General features: G+C 44.1%; 1 protein-coding gene across 2 annotated transcripts in view; it reads left to right on the top strand.

Moving 5' to 3' along the window:
- Positions 1-22869, top strand: part of FCHSD2 (FCH and double SH3 domains 2) — a 138075-nt gene that overhangs the window by 111391 nt on the left and 3815 nt on the right. For both annotated transcript variants that reach the window (XM_068690802.1, XM_068690882.1), the window contains 9 exons: positions 284-400; positions 1831-1935; positions 14006-14167; positions 19027-19161; positions 19904-19987; positions 20120-20297; positions 20668-20888; positions 22239-22368; positions 22533-22615. In XM_068690802.1, coding sequence (XP_068546903.1) covers positions 284-400; positions 1831-1935; positions 14006-14167; positions 19027-19161; positions 19904-19987; positions 20120-20297; positions 20668-20888; positions 22239-22368; positions 22533-22615 — 1215 coding nt within the window. The remainder of the gene's footprint in view (positions 1-283; positions 401-1830; positions 1936-14005; positions 14168-19026; positions 19162-19903; positions 19988-20119; positions 20298-20667; positions 20889-22238; positions 22369-22532; positions 22616-22869) is intronic.

The following is a 22869-nucleotide window of genomic DNA, read 5'->3' on the forward strand; positions in this document are numbered from 1 at the left end:
GTGAGACCGTGTCTGGCTCTCGGTGCCGCTCGGTGATTTCCCGAGACAGTGAGTTGTGAATTCTTGTCAGCTCTGCTTCTGTAGTTGGCTTTCTGCAGCGTGGTCCCACGGCACAGTTCATAAGGAAGGGAGTTGTTTTTCTTGAATCTTTCTTGTTTTATATGAACCAAGATCCCAGGCTGATAAATGTAAGATGATGTTACCCTATAACTAAATAGCATCGTGATCTCCAGAGGTAGCCCCGGGTCCGTGTCACGACTCCTTTGCTTGTTTTCTGTTGCAGAGTCGACAACTGGAATCGGAAACTGGAACAACCGAAGAGCACAGCCTCAACAAGGAGGCTCGGAAATGGGCTACCCGGGTAGCCCGGGAACACAAAAACATCGTCCACAGTCAGCGGGTACGTGAGGAAAACACTCCTGTACAGGTTTGATTTGTTGCAGCTCCCTACCGCACAAAGGAGGAGCTGCTGCAAGCATCCCAGAGTTATTTACGTGTTGGCTGTCTCTCGAGGCAACCTGCCTTTTTCATCCTGTCCTTTCGTGGTAAAGTATGCTCAGACTGCCAGGTTTGCAGCTCCTCAGCCTGTCTGCTTTGTCAATACGTTTTGTTACTCCCGTATAAATCCAAAGTTACAGCTTCTGTTTTGCTGCAGGTAACCCAGGGCGGCATCGTGAGCGCCTCGTTTGGGATTTTAGATGGCTGTATTTTGGAATGCAGCTGGGACTGATGGGGAACGGGAATAAAGTCAGGAGAAAGGCAGTTTGGGTCGCAGAGCTCCTTAAATGCCTGTCACAAGGCTGTCGTGCTGCTGTCTCACTGAAGGGTGAGATGGAAGCATCCTGACTGCCACAATTCGGAGATGAGTGGGGAAGTAGCTGGCTTCTGCCTGAGGAGATGTGACACATTTCACTTGCTAAGGTCAAGACCAACTTATGTAGACTATTAATTAGAGTTCACAAGGCTTTACTATAATATCTTATGATATTGTACAGTGTTTAGAGAGCTTTTGCCCATGGAGTGGATTTGAGCCACTCCTCAAAATTCCCAGAAAAATGCACCAAGCAAGAAGGACGAAACAGGTTTGCCATTTTACCTGTCTTCTACTGAACCTGGGGCACTCCACAGCTAAAAAGCAGAAGTTGTAGCCCCAGGCAGTCTGTAGCCAAAGCAGGACAGAAAAAATTCACCTCCGAGGAAGGAGGGAGCGTCCTGGATTCTGGTTCCTAGCTCCTGGTGCTCCTGCTTTGTCTCCAGAGACCGTTTAACACAAAATACAGTCACTGAACCAGTCACAGATTTGCAGATAACAATTTGTGCAACCACATGCCTTTGTTGTTTTTCATTTGGACCAGTACAGTCAACATCTATGTGCTTAAAGGCAAGAAACTCCAGCGTGTCTTCTGTGATTCAGCAAATTCTCTGCACACAAGGCTCCTGCAAATGCAGCAAACCTGCCTGGGTTTCCACTGCAGCAGGGCTGTAATCCTAATAGCACCTTTCCACTCTGTGTTTCTGATGCCCTTTTTAAACCTGGCATAAGCATGGACCAGCACATCCATTTTAAATACGTAAATATCATGGTGTAGATGAGTTGATTCATACCCCAATGTCACGTTTTCGTTGAAATATTGAAACGTTCTCCTAAATGGAATTTCCACCTGAAGTACTTTGCTTTTAAATGGTGTTTCGCCGTGGTCGTCATTTTTTTTTTTCCTGGAAGGAGCTATCGTCAGCCAACCTGGTCAAACAGCGTTTTCTGTGACTTGTCATAAATATTTATCAGGCAGCATTTCCTACAGCTGGGCTGTATTTTCTTATTTCTGACAGACGCTTGAAGAGCTAGAATGCCACGGGCCTGTGATGTCTGAGCAAACCCGAGCAGAACTGGAGCAGAAAATAGATGAAGCCAGAGAGAGTATTCGCAAGGCTGAGGTAAGGAAGAAATCATTTTGGCATGTTCACCTTCGTACTACAGAATGATTTCTGTTACAGCTATTGAATTTTGTGTGTGCAAGTGTAAGCTCCCAGCATCAAGACCCAGGGAATTTTAAGAGGTTGTGTTTCCTTGATTTCTTACGTCTCAAATCACTGAATCAACTTAATAAAAGACTCAAGATAAAAAGAATCGTATTTAAAAAAACCTCCTGATAAAGGGAGATTAAACTTGCTGTGTTTCCTGCTATTGTGCAAAGGTCACGAATCTCTCTGTTTAGGGGCTTGGTCGTAAGCAGAGAAAAAACAATCTCAGTTTTCCTTCTGCCTGAAAGAACTGATAGCAGAAAATAGTGATCGTATCTAGAAGGAACTACCACGTGCTGATGGGGCTTCTGCTCTGCTGTTATTGGGTATACATATTTGTAATGTTGATGGGAAAACATTTGAAGTGATCTTTGTATCTCCTTGTGCTCTTACTTTTGGAAAGGTTACGGACCTGCTCTGGGTTAGTAGAGCTTCATATTTGACTGTCAAAGTTAGGTTGGTAAAGCTAACCATTTTCTTGGCCGGTGATTCAAAAAAAAAACTACTGCAAGCAAGAGGAACTAATCTGTTAGTTTTCAGCTGAGTGGGTTGCTTAATTAAAACTGTAGAGCAAACGTAATTATTTCAGTTAAGTGCTTCTCATGCCACTAGATGTTCGGAGTACCTGCTGTAATTAGGAATGGGATTTACAGTTCAAGAGGTTAGAAAATATGGAGTGAAGATATTCCTCCCACTGGTATGATAAATGTTAGCCTCTCTTTTTTAAAACAAATCCAAAATATATTCTCTTAACATCAAATCTTTTAAAATGCCTTTTGTTTTGAGTAACCTCTTTCACACAGACTGTACTCCAAAGTACTTCGATGTATATATATAGTTAATGATTGAATACACAAGGACAGGGAGCATGAGAAAGGAAGATAAAACCAGAAAGAAATCAAATCAGGATAAGAAGTTGCAGAGGAGAAGGTTCTTGCACAAAAATAGTATAGATGAGATCAGTTCCGGAAATTAAATGCTTGTGAATTTTAAGAAGCCATAATTAACAGAACCCAATAAATCAGTGGAAAGCAGCTCGGGCCAGTTTTGTTTTGTTTTATTTTGTTTTTTTTTTTTTTTTCTTTTGAGCAAGATGGCATTTCCTGGGGGGAGGTGGCGGAGAGCAAAAATTGACAGGAGTATTTTGAGCTGTTGAGGTCTTGAAAGTTTGGACTTTCAAAGCAAGTGTTGCAATAGTCGTGGCTAAGAAGGGTCTCAACAGCAGAAATGAGGCCGTGGTCCTGTGTGAATGATACAGAGAACATGAAGGCAGGGATAACGTGCCAGTTGTTCTCCATATGGATACAACAGAGAAGAAATTTGAGAGCATTTCAGGACTTTTGCCCAGCAGAAGGTTGGCTTTTTTGAGAGAATTACTGAAAAAGAGACAAATTTGCAAGTTTTCTTGGCCTCAGCCACAGAGCTTGGCCGAGAACAGACGGAAAGTGCCAAGAAATGGAAGGTTTATATTTAAAAAAAGAAAAGAGAGGCGAGATCAGAAACAAAGCCAGGCTCATTCTGTAGCAAACAATGGTCTTCTCCAGGAGCGGAGGGATGGAGAGAGCTGGGTTGGGAAGCACGCTGGGCAGGAAGCACGCAGCCAGGAAGGTGATTCATAAAGCAACGAAGAAGGAAAAAAATAGCATGCAATTCTCAGAACTAACGAGAAGCAAATACAAAGTAATATCTGCACATCCTTCTAAACACCAAACAGCGCTCAGAAGAGGCAGAGATCATGAATATTTTTCTCAGAGCTGTGTTTCACAGTGTTTGGTAGAAGGCTAAGACAGAAAAATGATGCAGTTCTCGGGTTTTCTGGTGCTAGACAGCGAGTTGCAGTTAAAACATCTCTCATCTTCCCACTGTTCAGCATGGTCTGTTTTACCACGCTGTGTTTGCGACCTCTACATGTTGAGTAAGTTATTTACAACATAGATTTATTTTCTCTTTGCGAAAAGCTATTAAGTGAATTCAGTGAGCTTCCTGACTTTTTAGGGATGGCCCTTTCTTTTAGCTTCAGCCCTTAAGAGTAGCACTACTAAGGTAATTTCAGGACTGTTAATTAGATGAGATTTTTGCCACACCTGCTATCTGCAGAAAAATAAACTTTCTTGAAGAAAAATCATTTTCTTCTGTAATACAATGATAATTCTTTTCAGTGTCTGAAAGCCAAACATTTGCAGGATTCTTTGCATATTAAAATGGAACGGGTTGATTTGGGATTACTGATGGGTGGGTATGGGAAGGGCGTTTGTGCAAAATTTACAGCCGTGCGTTTAGGCTGCAGGGGAGGGCTGGGACGACCTTTTCCCTTTGGGGCAGCAGTGCTTGGATCAAGGAGCTGCTGGCTGGTAAGTAAAACAAAGCAAGGAGACACCTGAAATCAGCTCTGTCCTTCAGGGATCCTGGACAGAATGTCTGGGGGGCTGGCCGGAGCCAACACGTATTGGAAAGGCCCAGCTGAGGAAGGAGGAATTTGCAGCACCGCCGTGTTATTGAGAAAAAGAAGACTTGGAAAATGGAAAAAGGAAAAAAAAAAACTATTCAGGCATTTTTGTGGATGGCAGTTTGATGAATGTCATTCGTAAAACAAGGCAGCATCCCCATAGCATGCAAATCAGGATGTGTAATGTGTTCTGGTACCATGTCTGAAAGCATTTCGTGATAACAGGGGGATTGTATATAAAAAAAAAAAAAGAAAACAGTTAAAATATATGTTATTGGGGAGGTGTCAGTGCACTTAGCTTGCAGCTGCAACAAGTATTGATTTATGTGGTGGCTGCCGTGTTGATGAAGTCTCAGGCATGGAAAGCTCCCATTTGTTCTAGTTCAGTAAAGCAACCAGAGGACAGCTCGTCTAGAAGAAGAAAGGGATTAAAAGGTTGGAGTTACACAAGCTGGAGAAAGCTTCCCCAGGAGTATGGTTGGATTAACCTCTTGTGCTGTGTTGGAGTGCACTGAAATTCCTCATTCCAGAGGCGTTCTCCCTTCTTCCCTTTTTTTTTTGTGTGCTTTTTCTCTTGAAATACATTTTCTTTTTCTCTCCTCTCTGCCCATCAGTCTGTCCCATTTGGGGATTTCGCCCTGCTCTTTGGTCCTTTTTCCTTAGAAAAACTGCTCTTCCCCTTTCTTTCTCCATCGCTCCGGAAGAGGAAGATAATTTCACAAGCACGTTAGGACTAAATTTTGCCTCTCTTCTGATGAAGCTATTTTGGTCATCGCTGGACGCTTCCACTTGCGTGTTTCTCCCCGGGGAATTTGGCATTCTTGCCACATTGCCCCAGTGCCAACCTGCTTAAGCACCCGAAGACCCGTCGACCTCTGCGTGCCATCAAACACGACCCGGGCTGAGCCACAGCCTCTCCCAAAGCCTTTTTGGAAGCTTTTTCCCCGTGGACATCTGCTAAGCAACCACCTGGAGCTTTGTTCTCTTTATTTTTTTTCCTAAACCAGGCAGAAAGCCATCAGAGAAGCACCCAAAAATGACCTTTGTGTAATCGGGCCGTCCTGCGGGTGCCGGTCATTTCAGAACAGATGTACAGAAAAGTGCACGAGGCCGAGTTCGGAGCTTCCCGTGGTGAACACATATGTGGATATCGGTTGGAAAGGGGAAGATACACGTTGGGAATACGGTTTCTCCAGGATATGTCCTGTGGATAGGTGTATTCATCTCTTTGCCCTCTTCCTCAGAGATCCCAAATCCTTTGAAATCGGACGGTGGAGAGGAACCGAGGAGCTGTGCAGTGCGTATAGCATCTATTTATCGTAAAATCCTACAAAAACACAAGGGTTTGGGTTGGAAGGGACCTTTAAGGTCATCGAATTCCTGCCCCCAGCCCAGGCTGCCCCCAGCCCCCCCCCAGCCTGGCCTTGGGCGCTGCCAGGGCTGGGGCACCCCCAGCTCCTCTGGGCAGCCTAGGCCACGGCCTCAGCACCCTCAGCGGGTTATTTCTGCTCTTCCTCTCCCTCTGATAGACGGCGTTTTTTTCCCTGTGGTCTTTCAGGGAGCAGGGATCGATCAAAGTTTGGGAAAAATACGACTTAAACCCGAGTGCTCGTGTACATTGATAAATGCCAGCTGCTCTACAATGACCGTAATTGATCACCACAACACATTTTCTTCGTCGCTCTTCCATGCGAAAAGAATTTGGGTTGTTTTGTTAAAGGGCTTAGGGTTTTTTGTTTCGTTTTGTTCAAGGGCTTAGGGTTTTTTGCTTCGTTTCGCTCTCTTCTTTCGAAGGAAAGGTTAGAATCTGGCTGATGATACCTCTGGCGCTGTCTTTAAACCATCAGGGATTAAAAAATAAAATCAAATCCCGTCTCCACGGATCCGTCGAGCAGAAATATGGGGAAGCAGAAGGCGAAGCTCTTCCCTTGGTCTCCACACCCCTTCCTTTCAGCCTGAATCCTACACCCGGAGGCTGGGGGACTTGAATTACCTCCGCTGCTCACCTCCGTGTCTCTCGCAAACTCAAGCCCCCGACCCTTGGATTGCATCGAGCCGTGGAGTTGGTCTCAGGGCTGAAATACTTTTCCTCTCTTGATGGGAGATTTCCCTCTTGTGCTGAGGTCTGTGCTCTAGGAAGGTCTTGGGGCCTCCACAGCAATTAATCCTATTTCCACTTAATTATACGGGGACGCGTTTTGTCTCATAATTAGGATATCTACAACTCCCAGCGGAGTATTTGTGCCAGATAAGATTTGATTAAGACTCGTTATGGTGCTGTTTACCTCGTTTGATTAGTTCAAAAGCTTAGGTCCATTTCCAGTTGTAAGCAGGGGGCTGTCGTCCCCCTCCCCTTCTCTTTGGCTGTGAATATTTATTACCGGGCTGTATTTGCTGGCTCTGCTCCTCTCCTATCTTAGCATCTGATCTTTTAATCGTGTACCACGTACATCTCACGGAGGTGTAGCTACATTTCAGCCCCTTGCTATTTGTAGGGTTTTTTGTGGTTTTTTTTTTGCAGCTGAACCTTTCCGGGGAGCAGATTGCCTTCGCCCTGCGAAAATGCCAGGTTAGTCCCTGCTCCTGGGCAACCCTAAAAAAACTCCCCAGCCTTTGACATCCACGGATCAGGACTGTTGAATTGGGCTGGGGAGCAGCAGCTCAGCGAGGACAACTGCAGGGATGGGAATTTTGTGGGTGAGGAACATCCCCAGGGGCCTGGAGCTGTGTCGGGGGATTAGGAAGATGTAGAAGGCTGAGGACGGTGTCGGCTGCATCCCTACATTCAATTATGCTGGCTGCAACGTGGCAAAATTATATTACTGCGTCAATCAAGGTGTTTTTTATTATTATTAGTGGACATTTAACAGGTATTCCATGGGACAAAGTGTCAGGAACAAACACGGGGATGCTCTGGAGCTAATGATAAAATACGGTCGTAAAGATTCCTGGAAGAAATGCTGGCTCTGCATGTATCCTATAGACCCTATGAACTCTAGAGGACAGATATTTTTATATATGGAAACAAATGAGCAAGTCCTTTTAAAAACACCCCACAGATAATAGTCACAGAGACTTGAAATTTGTCCGAGATGAAGAAAAATTGCTGTAGGACTCCAGCAGACTTTCAGAAATCTTTTAGGTAAAGGGGCCGGCGATTATCTGGGGCTACGAGACCATCGGTGTTGCTTGTTTTGGAGATTTTCTTGCTGCTATTTTTTAATTCCAGCTGCTTTCACCTTTTGAAGGGTGGATCACACTGAAAGTCCAACCAGCTTTCTGTGGTTTCCCGTGGTTTGAATGCGTGGGGTGTGCGTTTATGGGGTGTCTTTGGGCTCTGATTAAAGGAAATCTCTGGATCTTTTGACTGTGAGAAATACACCACATTTATCCAGTAAATTAAGGAGCAGTGTTCATTAACAGGAGTGCAGAGAAACAGGCGAGTAGATGTTTACATGCAGACATCTTATTTACATTTCTACTTGCAGAATTTGGGTGATTTCCATCCAGTCCAGTTACCGGTAGCCTGGGAACGATTTCTCGAGCCCTCCAAACGCCCCCCCACGCTTTGCTCTTGCTCCCATCTCCTCCCCCTTCCTCCTTTCCCACCTCCTCCTCTCTCACCTTAGCACTCGTTCATGGTTTTTTGTGCTTGAGCTTGGGAAAAAGAAGCCCGCTGGTGTGGCCAGGGTCGTGCAGGTGAGCTCTTCCCATTCATTCACAGCTCCCCTGGTGTTTTCTTAACCCTGCCATTCCCTCCCGAGACACGTTATCTGTGGCTGTGTTTCATTTCCTCTTTGTTTCACCCCAGCAGCGTCTTCTGATTGAACCCTCTGAATCCAGGCAGAGAATTTAGCATAGAAATTAAGTGACTCGGTTGTAACACCGGCAGAAACTCCCCGCCTGTGCTCCCACTTGGAAAAGGACTCCGTGTCACCTCGAAAAACAGCCGGTTATCAGCCAATTCCCCAACGGATCCAGAAGAATCTCACCCTCACCTGGTTTTTACAAGCCTCTGGCACCACAAGGGCTCGATTTTGTGCTGCAAATGGATTCCAGTAGGGCCAGGGTTCCTCTTCTGCTCCCATTTCAAGGCTGAGCTCTCGGTTGTGCCTCAAATCGGGGGCAAGCCTGGTTGGGGAGAGGACTTTTTTGGCTGGGGGTTCATTTGGCATTTCCACCCCAAACATCTTTTATGGCCACAAGGCCGAGAAAGTTTGGTTTCCTGGCTTATTTCCTTGTGCATCCCTGCTTTAGCAATTTAAAACCCATTTGCAGGGGAGGGCTTACACTTGGTTTTGAGAAATCAGCGGCATTTCAGGGCTTGTGTTCACTGTCCTCAGAGCATCTTCCACCTACCAGGGTGCAAATAGTTCTGGTGTGGCCCCAAATTTAAATGCTACGCTGCTTCTCATTAAGAGAACACTTTCAATTTAAGACCTTTTTAATTAAAAAAGCCTGAAATATAAACAAAAATTTCTCCAAATGGGAAAAAAAAAACACAGATATTTTCCCAGAATATTTAGCCAAAACCTTTTTGTGGTGTTTTACTTCTTAGCTAAAGCAATTTGCTAAAACATGAGGCTGTCCAATTTGGTAATGATTTTTTCCTGCCCGTAGAAAAATACTGCAGTAGAATAAGATCTTTCTCATGAAAAATCATTTAGGTCTACTTGTAATCCTAATTTCACTCGATTTAAATGTTTGTACATATTTTAAGTATAGCCTATATCTAAAAAATTCATCTCTACTTGTGGCAGCAGGGAGAGGAGCTCTCTCTGATGAGCATCACGGTCTTGTTGTTCCCTCTGAAAAATCACGGAAAATGAAGCAACTCTGCTTCTCGGCAGCTCCATTCAAAAAGAATCCAACCATCATAGAGCAAGATATTTGAGGAAATTCATCGGATCAACTTTGGTGGACGTTGGTGTTTGCTTTTTACCCCGACACCTTCATAAATTGTTCAAGACTTAAGCCCGTGGCGTGCAGCGCTGTAATCTTGCTGCTTTTGGTCTCCATCAGTTCCCAAGCAGTCGTTGCTCCTCATCTTATGCAGGCTGTAGGTCTAAAGACTTTTCTTAATTAAAACTGGAACGGTAAATAAACAAAATTATTCCCTCTTCCATGTAGAGCAATGACAGGTATGTGAGAAACAGATAATTATGGTTTTATTAAATGTTGTTTCTTTTTATTTTTTCCCTTTCATCATCTTACAACCTGCCATCAGCTAAGGCGAAAGAAGAGCTCGGAGAAGTGGGAACCACCCAGACCGCTGTTTGTAAACGTGGTGGGTGGCTGACAGTTATTAAATCAGTGCAAACGTGTTCTAGTCCTCAGCTATTAAACGGTAATTGGTAAATAGTCCCAGTAAATAGCAATTTCGCTGGGAAGTAGGAAAATATTTGTCCTGCAGTGAGGCTTTAATAACAAGGAAATCTGGGCAGGGTCCAGATCTCTGAGTGCTGGATTTCGGCGTTGCAGTGCTTTGGAAACTCAGCTGCCTTCCTGGTAAGAAGCCTTGCGTTGCAGGGGATGTAAGCTCTTCGTTTTTAACGCTCTTTAAAAATATTTTACAAGCTTCTGTCGGTGGAGATCAGTCCAGAAGGGCGGACAACGTGTTTGTCTGCTGGGCTCCATCTCACGGAGAGAAAAAATCAATGCCTGAAGTTGTTATCTAGAAGCATATGCCCTTTTTGAGGCTTTGAGAGCTGCTGCATCCTCTTTTCGGGGTATGCTAGCACGCAGGGGCTTCCTTCACTCATTTCTTGGAAAGAGCACCGTGTTTCTTCAGATTTTGCTGTGGTGGCTTCTGGCTATGTTCCCACATCAAAGCCAAGAGCAAATGTTGTGCAAGGTGGGTCCCTGCCTGGTCGAAGGCTTTGGGGCTGCAGTTCGTGGCACTGTCACCTCCCAAAGGCATCTCGGGGCTGGGCACAGGAGAAAAAGCAGCACCCGAGCTGGTGTGGAGCAATTCCAAGGTTTCCTCCACACCATCCCCTGTAATTTAATTTTTATTCCGGCATAACAAAAGCACCAAGCCCCAGCTAATTTGGACATGATGATATTTGAGTGGAGCGCTTGTGTTTTTAATCTGTAGCTGCTCCCGTGTGAGAAGCAGAATGAAGTTTTAATACCATCTGGCTTTTATAGATATTTATATACATCTGTGTGCATGGGTACACCTACATGGATAGGTAGGAAGCTGTTAAGTTGGGTCTAACACTGTAATTATTTCGGGGGAGAAAAAAAAAATCCATATCCAGGCTCGTAAATAGCGTTATCCATCTTTCAAGTGCAGGCCTGACCCGGCGCTGTCAGTGCTTTTATGGTGTGCCTGCAGTGGAATGAAACCCAAAACATTTGTGGTTTGGAAGCGGCGTTTGTTGAAGATTAAGGGCGCTGCGTGTAAATAGAGGGAAGGAACCCGATCGGATTCGCCGGTACCATGAATTAAAAACTTCTCGTCTGACTCCCAGCAAGCCCAGTCAAGGGGCTGGGAGCAGCCTGTTTATTTTAGCTAACAAGTTGCTCCAAACAACACGGCTCGCAGCGGACTAATACGATCCACAAATGTTTACAGCACGCCGAGACGAATGTTTATTGCTGTTGCATAACCCGAGCGAATTGGAAATTGCATAACGAGGTAAAACGGCACAACAACGGGGCTGGTAGTTCCTGCGCAGCCTCTGTTGAGGGCATTAAAAAGGTTTTGTACCGTAATGTGATGGCAGAACAAAGACAAATCGGGGCTGGCTTCTTCGTGCCAAAGCTTTATGTGTAGAGAAAGACACATCAGCTCAATAATGTGGTAAGATTAAGGTTTCTCATTAACAAACAAAAGCAAATTATCCTGCATTAAGTCCATCTATCACAGGTTTTCAGCACGATGAGAGGGTGATGCACCCCCAGGAGCTGCAAACCAACCCCACGGCGGTAACAAACCAGCCCCGGATGAAACAAGCCTTTTGCCAGGTTGTTCTGCACCACAAATACCCCGTGAGCCTGCTGATAGGCAGATGCCACGAAACTTCTTGGCTTTGCCTGGGGTTTCAGCTCAGCATTTCTAATTTTGGCAGCTGGGCCACAGGCAGCCAAGAGCATCCCAGTGAGGCAGGAGCAGCGCTCATCTTCACTCGGTGCCACAGCATCCCTCCTCTCCTCCCCCTTCTCGCAAAGACAAAGTGGTTAGAAAGTGGTTTTGTTCCAAATCTTCAACGCTTGGCATCCCCGGGTTGAGCTTTTCTGGTGCAACCCTTCTGTGCTCACACTTTTAAAAGTCTCTGTTTGGGTTCGTTTAGGGAGAAATCCACTTCTCATTTTGATAAGCATGCCTGAAACATTAAAAAAGTAGAAAGGTTAGTGGTTAATTGAAATAATTGTTTCCCTCTCCTTGCAGCTTTAAAATCTACAAACTCTAGGATAAGGAAAAAAAGGAAACAAAGAAAAAAGAAGAAAAAAAAAAAAAGAAAAGAAAGCAAAACAAAGAAAAAAGAGTAGAGGGTAAAAGTGGTAGAGGGGTAAAAGGACTGTTCCACTCATCCTGGCACACAAAGCTATAAAAGCATTTAAAACTTCTGGTTTTCTACCTTCCCATAGGTATCGCTTTTGTAAATATTTACAGAGTCAGGGCCAGAGCTTGGGCCCTACTAAACTGCAAGGTTTTCCGCTCGATGCTTTGAATCTCTTTCTAATGTGCACGCAGACAGATGGGTCACTCTTCGGACGTCGCTTCTCTTTAACTTGGTGTTTCCTAAATCTTGGCTGAAGCAGCGTGGTGTGCATTACTCTATTTTTTTCTCATTTTCTCGGTTATATGAGCACTGTTTGCAGTACACGTTAATCATTCACCTGAAGGCTGCTCGAATGGAGAAGTGGAAACTCACGGCCAAGTGCCCGTGGCCTTTCCCATGGGAAACGTTCCCGAAACGCACCCTATCCTTTGCTGTCCCTCCCTGATTTCACGGGAGAGCTTGTGTGTGCATACAGAAATGCATTCCACATAATAAATTCTGCTCTTAGCTTCTCTGCTTTTCTAAAAATCACATTTATTCTAAGCAGAATTATAATTAATGACTGGCAGAAGTGGTTTCAGTGTTTGAAACAGCTTTAGAGCCACCTGTGCTGTTAGTTTCAAAGGGAAAAGGGCCCCACGGGTAGGTGGCTAGCTGGATGAAAGTCATACCTAAAGACTTAGTCATTTGTTTTCTGACCTGTCTTAATAGAAATGCAGTGGTAAAGAGCAGCAGCTTGGCAAAACCAAGAAAAACAGCGGTGTCATGTCAGGACACCACCAAATTTTGCATCTAGTGAAGGTTTTTTGGATGCGTAAGGGACACAGACATCCCTGGAGCACCAATTAACATCCGAATGCTCTGTAAATATATTCCTACCTAGTCTGCTGCACTCCAGGAAAAGTAATTTCCCTCTCATTTTTATTTACACCCAACTATTTTGCTGGAGTTTGGTTTTCCTTGGGCTCCAGGGGCGGCTGGGGACGCACCCCATTGATTGCGGTGGTGCTGCAGGACGATGCTGCCCAGCTCCGGGGGCGAAAAAGGGGCTGAAACTTTGCTGCTTGCACCGAAACTTGTTAAAAATGAACAATGCTGTGAAAGGAAACGCAGGAAAATCTGCCAGGCGGTTTGGTGGGCTAGTATTGTTGCCTCTACGGTGACTCACTGCGGGACCTTTGCTAAATCCCTTGAGTTTTCTTCCTCTGATGAACAAGGGCAGCAGGGCGATGGTGGCGGTGCTGGACAAGGTATCAGGATCCTCAATTTCATCCCCAGGTTTGCCTCGTGCTTTCTTTGAAAAATCTGCTGTGTTTCTCGGTGCTACCGTTCCCATTCCTTCGGTTTGTCAAACAATTTGGACCGGGGTCGTTGTTTACCATGAATTCATTAAAGCCTTGGCTCTGTTGGCCAGGAAGCGTGCCAGGATGCTCAAGTGAACCCAGCTGTCAGAAAACTTAATTTTTTCGCTCTGTCACAAAGACAAAATCATGAAAGTGAAGTGTGAGGTTGATTAAAATTTGGGGGGTATTAAAATGGGCTGCTCCCATAACCAGTGAGCTCCCTGGAAAGCAGCCTTCTTGCTGCCCTTGGGGTTCGTGCGAGCTGTGGTTGTGTGCTCTGAACAGCTCTGGGGGCTTGCAGCCCAACAGAATTCCTGATTTTAAAAATATCCTGAAGCCCTGGGTCTTGTTGGGGTTTTTGCACTTCTAAAATCATCTAAACTAACTGACCACCCTATAGATGAATAGGAAGTTAGTGGGAACTAGGTGTTTTGGTGAAAACACCGCCCTGTGAAATGGGATATGCCTGGAGTTTTACACCTCTAGAAAGCCCTTCCCTGCCTCTTGGCCTCACGCCGTGTTTCTGCAGGCAAGGAAATGAAGAACTGGACTCGTTTCTGCTTGGAGCAGCTTTCTGAGCCACCTGAGTGATCTCCGGATCCGGAAAGGACGTAATTGAAACAGGGCAAGGAGTGAAATGTAATCGTGGACGAGTTCTGATTTTTGCCTCTTTCTTTCCTCAGATAATTAAGCTGAAAGCAGAAGCCCGCCTCGACCTGCTGAAGCAGATCGGCGTCTCTGTGGACACGTGGCTAAAAAGTGCAATGAACCAAGTGATGGAAGAACTGGAAAACGAGCGCTGGGCGAGTCTTCCCTCGGTGACCAACAACGGCTCCTCACACCTGGTACGGTTTCCAGCATGTAAACCTTTTCTTTGTCTCCACGTCACTCTTTTCCAGTAGCAACTCATAACGTCGTATCGAGTAGAAACCAAAATTGGTAGCCTTTGGTCCTTCAGCTAACCAGAAAAATCTTCTGGTAGCTTAACTTGTCTGAAGCATGTTCCTGAATTTAATGCAAGAAGCTGGGAAGCTGGGTTCTGCTGCTGGGTTTACTTTAGGTTGATTTTCTGGCCTTGGACGAGTGCCATAACATTTATTTTCCATCTCCTGAAAAGAAAAAATATGTCTGCGTGTTTCTTTGAAATTTCATTAGGAGTTTAGGATGTTAGCTGAGCTATTGGGATGAAAGGCTCTTTTTTTTTCTTTTTTTCCCAAATATTTAGGGAAAATGTTGACTCCACATCCTCTGTTCACAAGTAGTTTATATGCAGATTGCTTTGAAAGTCGTCAGGAAGGCTAAGCCCGTTTTCCAAATTGATTTGGGCAGTCGAGATGAAAATTTGATGCTTTCCACGTCAGTGTAAGGCTTTGGAAATCAGGCTGGTTTCCTCTGAATCGCTCTGAGTGGTGTTAATATTCCTCTCCAAAAAATTTGTCATAATTTAAGATGTTACCACCGCCCACCTGCAAGCTACTGCCCCGTTATTTGGGGACCACCAAAAACTTGTCTGCACCTTATCTTTCTGCACGAGTAGCTAGAATTTAGAGCAGAAATGAAGTGAAATTGGAAGCAAGCACGACTACCACTAATTCTGCACCTCTTCAATTCAATTGCATGGATGTGTCTCACTGTATCCTCAGTCGCTCCAACACTTTCGAAAATTTCATCCACATTACACAGAATTTAACTAAAACGGGGCTTGGACCAATGTAAGATTGGTAAGGATTTTTCACTTGTTTGGGTAAGCCCAGTTGGGTTTGTAATGTCTATGGCTCGTTTGCAAAATCAGCCAGAGACATCTTCTATATGTTTAGCTTGGGAAAAAACACAACACATTTTTATGTAATTCAAGAAAGAATAAAAAGAAAACTCCTTTTCCTCCCTTCTCCCATCCCACAGAATGATGTGTTTTAAAACAAGCAGCGCTAGCTGAATCAAACAGCTGCCCGAACCGAGAAATCCTGTTCAGAAAACAGGAAGCTCTGAAAGAGCTCATAATCTATTTATTTTTTCTCCCCCTGCGAGGCATGCGATGCTGAGCTGTCACCTTTGGCAGTCCTGCTAACCAATCTGCTGCTCTTCACCAGCAACCAACAAAAATAAAATTCCTGAAGGCTGACTCAGCTTGCCTCAAACAAACTGAATTTTTTTTCTCTGCGTGTCTAGCGTGTGGCAGAATATTCCACCCAGTTCAGAGGCTTTTGTGAAGTCTCACTTTGGGTGTGGGTACTTCCTTCGCTCGTAATCTTCACACACTATTAAAGTTATGTCATTCACACTTGTTTTTTAAATCTTTTTGACCAATTCTTTGGGCAGCCAGAGCATAACAAAAGTTGAGGGGAATGGCAGGGTGGTTTCTCATAGCACTGCAGATGGATGGAGAATGTCCTTTGCAGCAAGCATGCATTGCCTACACACAAAAAGTCCTGCTTTTTCTTGTGTCTTTTCATGGTTTTCTGCTTTTTTACTGGTTCCTCGGTAATGGTTAAGGGGCAAACCCTTTCAGCGAAGGTCTTTTTTGGATGTACAGATACTTTCATGTCTACTTCAGTTCACAAGAGGGAGTAAGCACAGAGTAGCAAACACCTCCTGAACCCACTCTAGTCTTCTGCAGGATGTTGGGATGTCTCCTGGAGGATGTCCCACGTAGGGCTCGGATGCTGGTGGTGATATACAAAAGCTGATAGAGCCACAGCTCCTTGCAGGCAGTCTCTGCAGGCTTTATTCCCATCATTAGTAGCACGATTCAAGTCAGATTCAAGTCACACTGTGCAGATCTACCTTTCAGACTTCCCAAATCCTGCAGAAATTCTTCTGCTGAGTTTTATTTTCAGCCCTTCCTGGCCGTGATCGATGAGGAGAAGCCACAACGCTGCGCTTGGTGATGTTTTTTCCCTTTCTTCTCCTCGTGCCCCACCTCCTTCGGCTTCCCGTCGGGCGTTGAGCATCCCGTTGGCTGCTGCCCAGCACCTTGTTCTCCGTCCCATCGCACATGCTGACAGCTGGCCCTGCACCCAAAACCCCGCGGGTCCCTGGCGAGCTCACGGATGCCACGGCGTGGGAGGTTAAAGCTCTGGTTCCTGTTTTCCCCTTTTTTTTTACACTTACGTACGCTCCCGCTTGAAAAAAAAAAAAAAGAGAGATGCTGTTGAGCTTGGCAGGCCGGATGAGGACAGCCTGTGGATGGAATTCGTAGAACTGTTACAGGAATTACGCTGCAATTATCGGAGAATTACTGCGGCCTGAAACAAGCAGCACTTTCACTTCAGCCTGGCTCGCAAGTCGGCTCCCTGCCCTCCTGACGTCGCGCTCTGCTCGGCAAGGCTCCCAGGGTATTTTCTTCAAAGCGACTGAAATGAGGAAAACAGCACTGGTGGCTTGATAGCCATCTATTTATTTAATAAATACCATTTATTAGATATTAAATACTCTAATAGAGATTTAAAATAGAACGTCTTGGATTGGAAGGGACCTTCAAGATCATCCAATTCCAATATATTTATTTACAGTGAGCAGGAGGAGTTAATATCCCATCACCTATCCAGTCGGCTGACTTTCTGATAGCACAATGAAATGCATCATCTTGGAAGGGAATACCTTTTTTTTTTCCTCATGTAGAAGCCAAAAAAAAAAATGTTAATCATCATTTTGAATTTCAGTGTCATCTGGAAGACGTACGCAGGGCTACTGTGACATATTGATGGGGCTGGGAAACCTTCCTGGTGCTTGCCTCTGGGATAGCAAGTGTATATATAAAGGAACTTGTTCAGAAAGGAGGAATTTATGGTTTAATATTATCTTATTTTTATATTATTATTATTTATTCAAAATACATGGAATTTATTTTCCAGGAATGAAGGTATGCTCTGCTGTTGACAGGGTCAACAAGGATAGATAAGGAGGAAAAAAAAAATCCCGTTTTCTTTTGCTATCAGTTGTGGAACAAAACTAGAAATATATTTGCGTTTTGTTTCACACGTAGAATCAAGCTGTCTTGTCAGCTTCTTATCTTCATTTATCCTTGTTTTTCTGTTTTGTCCCTTTGGTACCACTCTGGCTGCTGCGTTTAGTCTCTGCTGACAGTGTCTTTCACTACCAGACTGCATAGAAAGAGGAGCTTTATGAAACAAACTGCTAAGTTTTCTGTATCCTTAATGCTGTTTTCCCTCTGCGTGCCAACTTCGCAAATGATTCCCTTCAAGGAGCTTGAAGCAGCCCACACACTGAAAATTAAAACGTATTTTTCCTCCTCGTGTTAGCAAACCAGCACCAGATGTTCCACGAACACGGCCTTCTAGACATGATACACCAATTTCCATGAGGTTTCATGTGGCTGGCAGCTCCGGCTGCTGGGACGTAGCCCATACACAGCACAAACCAGTTAGAAACTGGAGGGGAAACCTTCCATGTGCCATAATTTAGTAGGTTGCTGATTTATCAAAGCATTAGCTAGCCGGGACGGTGAGTTTTTCATAGGACATCCATGAACAGCGGGGTAGCAGTGGATGGAAACAGTTCTGGAGTGAAAATGCCTGGGAGAAATTCATAGGAGTTACAAGGAGGTGTTATAAAAATTAGTGTAAATCAGAAAATCATCAAGCTTTGTGATCTGCTCCAGGTCTGGAGGAGCAAAATACCCTCCTCCTTGGAATATTCACATTTAAATACTATATATATATATATATATATGTGTGTGCATATATATTACATATTTATAAGGGTTTAAGTATATTTTTATAAACATAAATAAAGAGAAGACGGCAAATACGTAGGCAAGTCCTTCAAATCAAAGGCAACACTGCTATCTTTGCACGAGATGAAATGTTTATTCAAAATGCAGTCTGGGCACGCGGCCAAAGCACAGTGCTTGTCGATGTTGCCCCGGCTGCATTTACAGCAACCTGCCTTCCTCCAGCATGTTGACTCCAGCTTTTATTTCAACTTTTACGGTTAGTTTTTTAATCGTAATTCTTTCTCTCAGGATTTTTTTATTTTTTTTTAATAAACTGCAGCAAATACTTTGCGCAGAGCGCACCAGATGGAAGGCTGAGGTTTTTATTTCTTCAATTTGAGTATTTCCCCTGCAGTTTCATTTTGTAACTCGTGGTCGCAGGTACATTAGCCTTTTAATAGCACAAATTCTCCGTAACCGACCTTATTTTCCATGAAACTATTTGCTACAGCTCTGAAATGGCATCTCCAAAGCACATTGGTCACATTTCATAGCTTATGTAAAAAATTGCTGTCCGGCAGTTGAGTTACAGCCTCCAAAATCTTTTAGTGATGGGTTTTAAGTACACGGGCCTGGGCTTGAATAAAGAATTACAGCTGAGTTGGGCAAAGATGGGGTTTGGTGACAGCTCTTATTCATCTGCTTCCCTTATTGGCTTTGTTTGGTGATTGTCTTCCCGACGTTGAGACTCACAGGCTGAATATTTTTTGGTCCTGATTTCCTTCTTTTATTTTTTAAGGAAAAAAACTTGCATTGTGTTTTTGTGCCGTCACTGATGATTCAATAATTGTAAACAGGAAAAACCAAAACCAACCAACCAAAAAAAAAAAACCTGAAGAACAGTGGTTAATCCATTTCATTGTTACTTCTTCACTTCTTTTTATTTAACACATTTGTTTTGGCTTTTGATTAAGTTTGACTTCACATTCAGTTTGACTTCATTTTGATGAATTTATTTTTTTTTAATAGATTAATGCTGATGCGGAAAAAGAAGAAGGTGAGGAGTTTGAAGACAGCATGGATGTTTTTGATGACAGCAGCTCTAGTCCTTCTGGTACTCTAAGAAATTACCCTCTCACCTGCAAAGTCGTTTATTCGTATAAGGTTTGTGATTTTTTTTTTCTTTTAAAGTTGTGTCTGCTTAGAAAAACGAATCCCACCATGATATATAACACACACAGCACAGCCTGGGGGAATTGGAGTTAGGATGCCAGCTTTTGGTAATTGTGCACGTTAACTGTGTCTGATAGCGAGATGTGAAAAGCACAAGGAGAGAGGAGCACGTGGAGATGTCCCTGTCTGGCTCCTGCCATCAGGAGGAGTTCTCATGTTTGTTGCTGAGTCTGCGGGGCTGCACTAGCAGTGGTATCGGTGTCCGGCGCGCCTGTGCGCTGCGCGACAAAGCTGCTCTTTGTGCTGGAATAGTGCAGCCACTGTTGGCGAGCTAAAGCTTTGCTGACAAACTGCATTCATGCTGTTTACCTCTGCTCGCGCTGTTGGGCCAGCCGTAAATCACACCGCGCCGGGAGCTGAGGCTAGTGGCAGCCTTCGAGTACGGAGTAATTAGGGTTACAAAAGTAAACAGGGCTCGGCAGGCTGGGTGGTATTCAGGGGGCTTCCATCTGTCCTCTTGACTGAAAAAGGCCTTGCGGGTGCCATGGACACTCAGAAAAAACCCTTATTAATCTACTTTAAAGTCAGCTACATCATAGACTTTTTTAACTTTTATTTATTTTAAACCTCATTCCTAATAGAGTTCTGCATGAGAATTCTAATTTCTAATAGAATTCTGCCCCTTGCACCCAAAAACACTTCTAGATTCTAATTTTCCTGTTATGCACCTCAGGCTTCGCAGCCAGATGAGTTGACCATAGAGGAGCACGAGGTGCTGGAGGTTATTGAAGACGGCGATATGGAAGACTGGGTAAAGGTATCATTTTCCTCAGGTTGTTTTCTTTCCGCTATTACTTTTAGAAATAGAACCAGTGACGTAAGAACGTGTTTGGATTCTTTTCAGAGTAGTAGGCAAAAGCAGAGCAGCTTTCCTGTCGTTTATTTCCAGGCACGGAACAAGGCGGGCCAGGTGGGTTATGTCCCGGAGAAATACCTGCAGTTCCCGACATCGAGCAGCCTGCTGAGCATGCTCCAGTCCCTTGCAGCACTGGACAGTCGGTCACACACCTCAAATAATTCAACGGAGGCTGACTTGGTCTCAGGCAGCCTGAATGGAGACTCCAGTGGTAAATATCAATAAATCAGGAAGTGGTGTGTTAAGCTTGCTCTCAAACGTGGTCTGTTCAGTGAGTTTGGAGGTTGCACGTGAGAATTTCACAGAATCACAGAATCATTTAGGTTGGAAGAGACCTCTGAGATCACCTAGTCCAGCCTCTTACTTCTCAATTTCTCCTTCGTGAGTACAACTGTTCTTAACAACGATCTACCTACAATCAAGTGTCTGCATAATTGACATGTCTGTCTTGTAGAGTTGTGATTAACGTTAACCAAAATTAAGGAAACCTAAAATAATTTGATTTAGCAATTATTCATATAGCTCTTGGTTGTTTGTTTTTTTTTCAGTCTGATGCTGATTGCACTTTTTTCTTTCCCCAGTCTGTTTTGTAAAAGCACTTTATGACTACGAGGGCCAGACAGATGATGAGCTGTCCTTCCCAGAAGGGGCGATCATCCGCATCTTGAACAAGGAGAATCAAGACGATGATGGGTTTTGGGAAGGAGAATTCAACGGACGTGTTGGGGTATTCCCATCAGTGTTAGTTGAAGAGCTTACGGCCTCAGAAAATGGAGAGACTCAGTGGATTGGAGATATTCAGGTACTTGGAGAGTTGTATGAGTGGTGTTAGTTTGTTAGGGCATGTTCCTGTAGGAAATTTTACCCTCTGCACACTAACCCTTTTCACTCAGTGACAAGCTTTGACAATCTTGAGCTTTTCCTTTGGCTAGTAATGTACTTGATATTATGAAAATGTGATTTAGAAATCACCCAATTTGGGAAGTTTTGCAAGACCACAAAGATCTGCTGCTTCTTTAACGGAAAAAAAAAAAAGAACAAATTAAGAAAAAAAAAGAAAAAAGTGAATGCTTACCTTTTAGCTCCTTACCCAGCCTAATAATTACCAACTGATGTGTTTTGGCAAATGCAGCAGATTTGTGAATAAAGGAAAGTATTTGGGTAGAAAGGAAATGAGCCAAGGAGAAAATTCGCAGTCTCCTTCTTGTAATTAATTCATGGCATGGACTGAGACATCGAACAGAACCTGGCAAAAAGAGAATTACAGGCTCTCTTAGCCCTAATTTAATGTTTTCATACTTAAAGCTGGTCTGTGTCTTCTCAATTTTTGAAGGGAGAATGCTGCTGAATATTGTAGCACAGTACTTTTTGCCAAAATGTCCTCATTTCAGTGTAGTTCTGTAATCCCCACGCTACATTAGAAAATCAGGCACCTTCTGTAACTGTGGTGCTGGAAACTGGACTTCCATGTGTCCTACAGACATTTCTCCAGTGTTTTATTCTTTGATTTGACAAGACCACGAAGACAGAGGAGTGTTCAGCAGCATTCCTGGGCACGCTGAGTTCCTCTGTTCTGACTGAGCTTCATTTCATTTGAGATAAAAATGCCAAAGTGCTGCCTGTATTTAAACGGGTAGGAATGCCTCAGGGCTGTCAGAGGTAACCAGAGACATTCATGGTGCTTTTTGGACAAATTTTGCACGTCCATACAATACCAATGCTAATTTTGTTTCATATTCTTTGTCCCAATTACATGCAGGAGTGTTATTGCTTCTGTTTGTCTCAACATTTGAACGGCACAAACAGAACTGAGCAGTCAGATCGCTTTTTTCACATTTTTGTGTGTGTGTGGAGAGGCACGCTTGGCCAAATGGCTTTTTTTTTTTCAGATAACCTTCAAAAAGCCTGTCTAAATTATACCTGGGAAAGGATGAAAATTTCTGCTCGGTGGCAACCTGTGATTTAAAGATAGATCTGTAATCGCTGTTGGATATCTTGGCTGTCCTCCTCTGGTGTACCCGACAGCGCTTTTGTCGGATAGTTTTTCTCCAGATGAAAGTTCCTAGCATGCTAATGCCCCAAAGAGCTTCTTGTGCCATGATGTGTAGATAAAAACCGTGGAGGAGTAAGGCTTTACCTCTCTCTCACGCAGGTATCCCCGACTCCGAAGCCCAACAACACCCTCCCGCCGCTGCCGCTCTACGACCAGCCTCCCACGAGCCCCTACCATAGTCCAGATAAAAGAGGGTCCCAGTACTTCCCCAGATCGCCGTCAACTAATGGTAAGAAGTTTTGTGATAGCCAGAGGAACAGTTCAGCTCAATGCTCAATTTAAAATGTTGGTATTTCGGGAAAACAAAACAAAAAAAAGCTTTTTTTGCACCATAAATCTTAGTCAGCAATATTGAGTGACCTGGTGGTGGTGTCTTGATGCTTTCTCTTTCAGAAAACAGCTTCAGCTCAGAGTCCCCTGGATTCTCCCAGCCTCCCCGACTTCCTCCTGAAACTTCATACGGCAAACTGCGACCTGTAAGTTTCAGATGCTGTTTTTTTGTTAATGTTACCAGGTTTTAAAGCTGGGTCGTGTCGCTAGCCCAGGTAAAACACATGCAGGGGCATTCAGGGCGGTGGAATTCCCGTGGCCTATGATACAACACCTGATGGTTTGGCTCTCAGTGCCCTGCAAATCCAATTACTCCGTATAATAATAGAGCATCTCGGGAAAATGGTGCGAGGAAAGGTCTGCTCACTCCCCTTTGATAATACCACAGATGTGTCAGAAA

Source organism: Anas acuta, chromosome 1, assembly GCF_963932015.1.
Source record: "Anas acuta chromosome 1, bAnaAcu1.1, whole genome shotgun sequence".
In the NCBI taxonomy this organism is placed as follows: domain Eukaryota; kingdom Metazoa; phylum Chordata; class Aves; order Anseriformes; family Anatidae; genus Anas; species Anas acuta.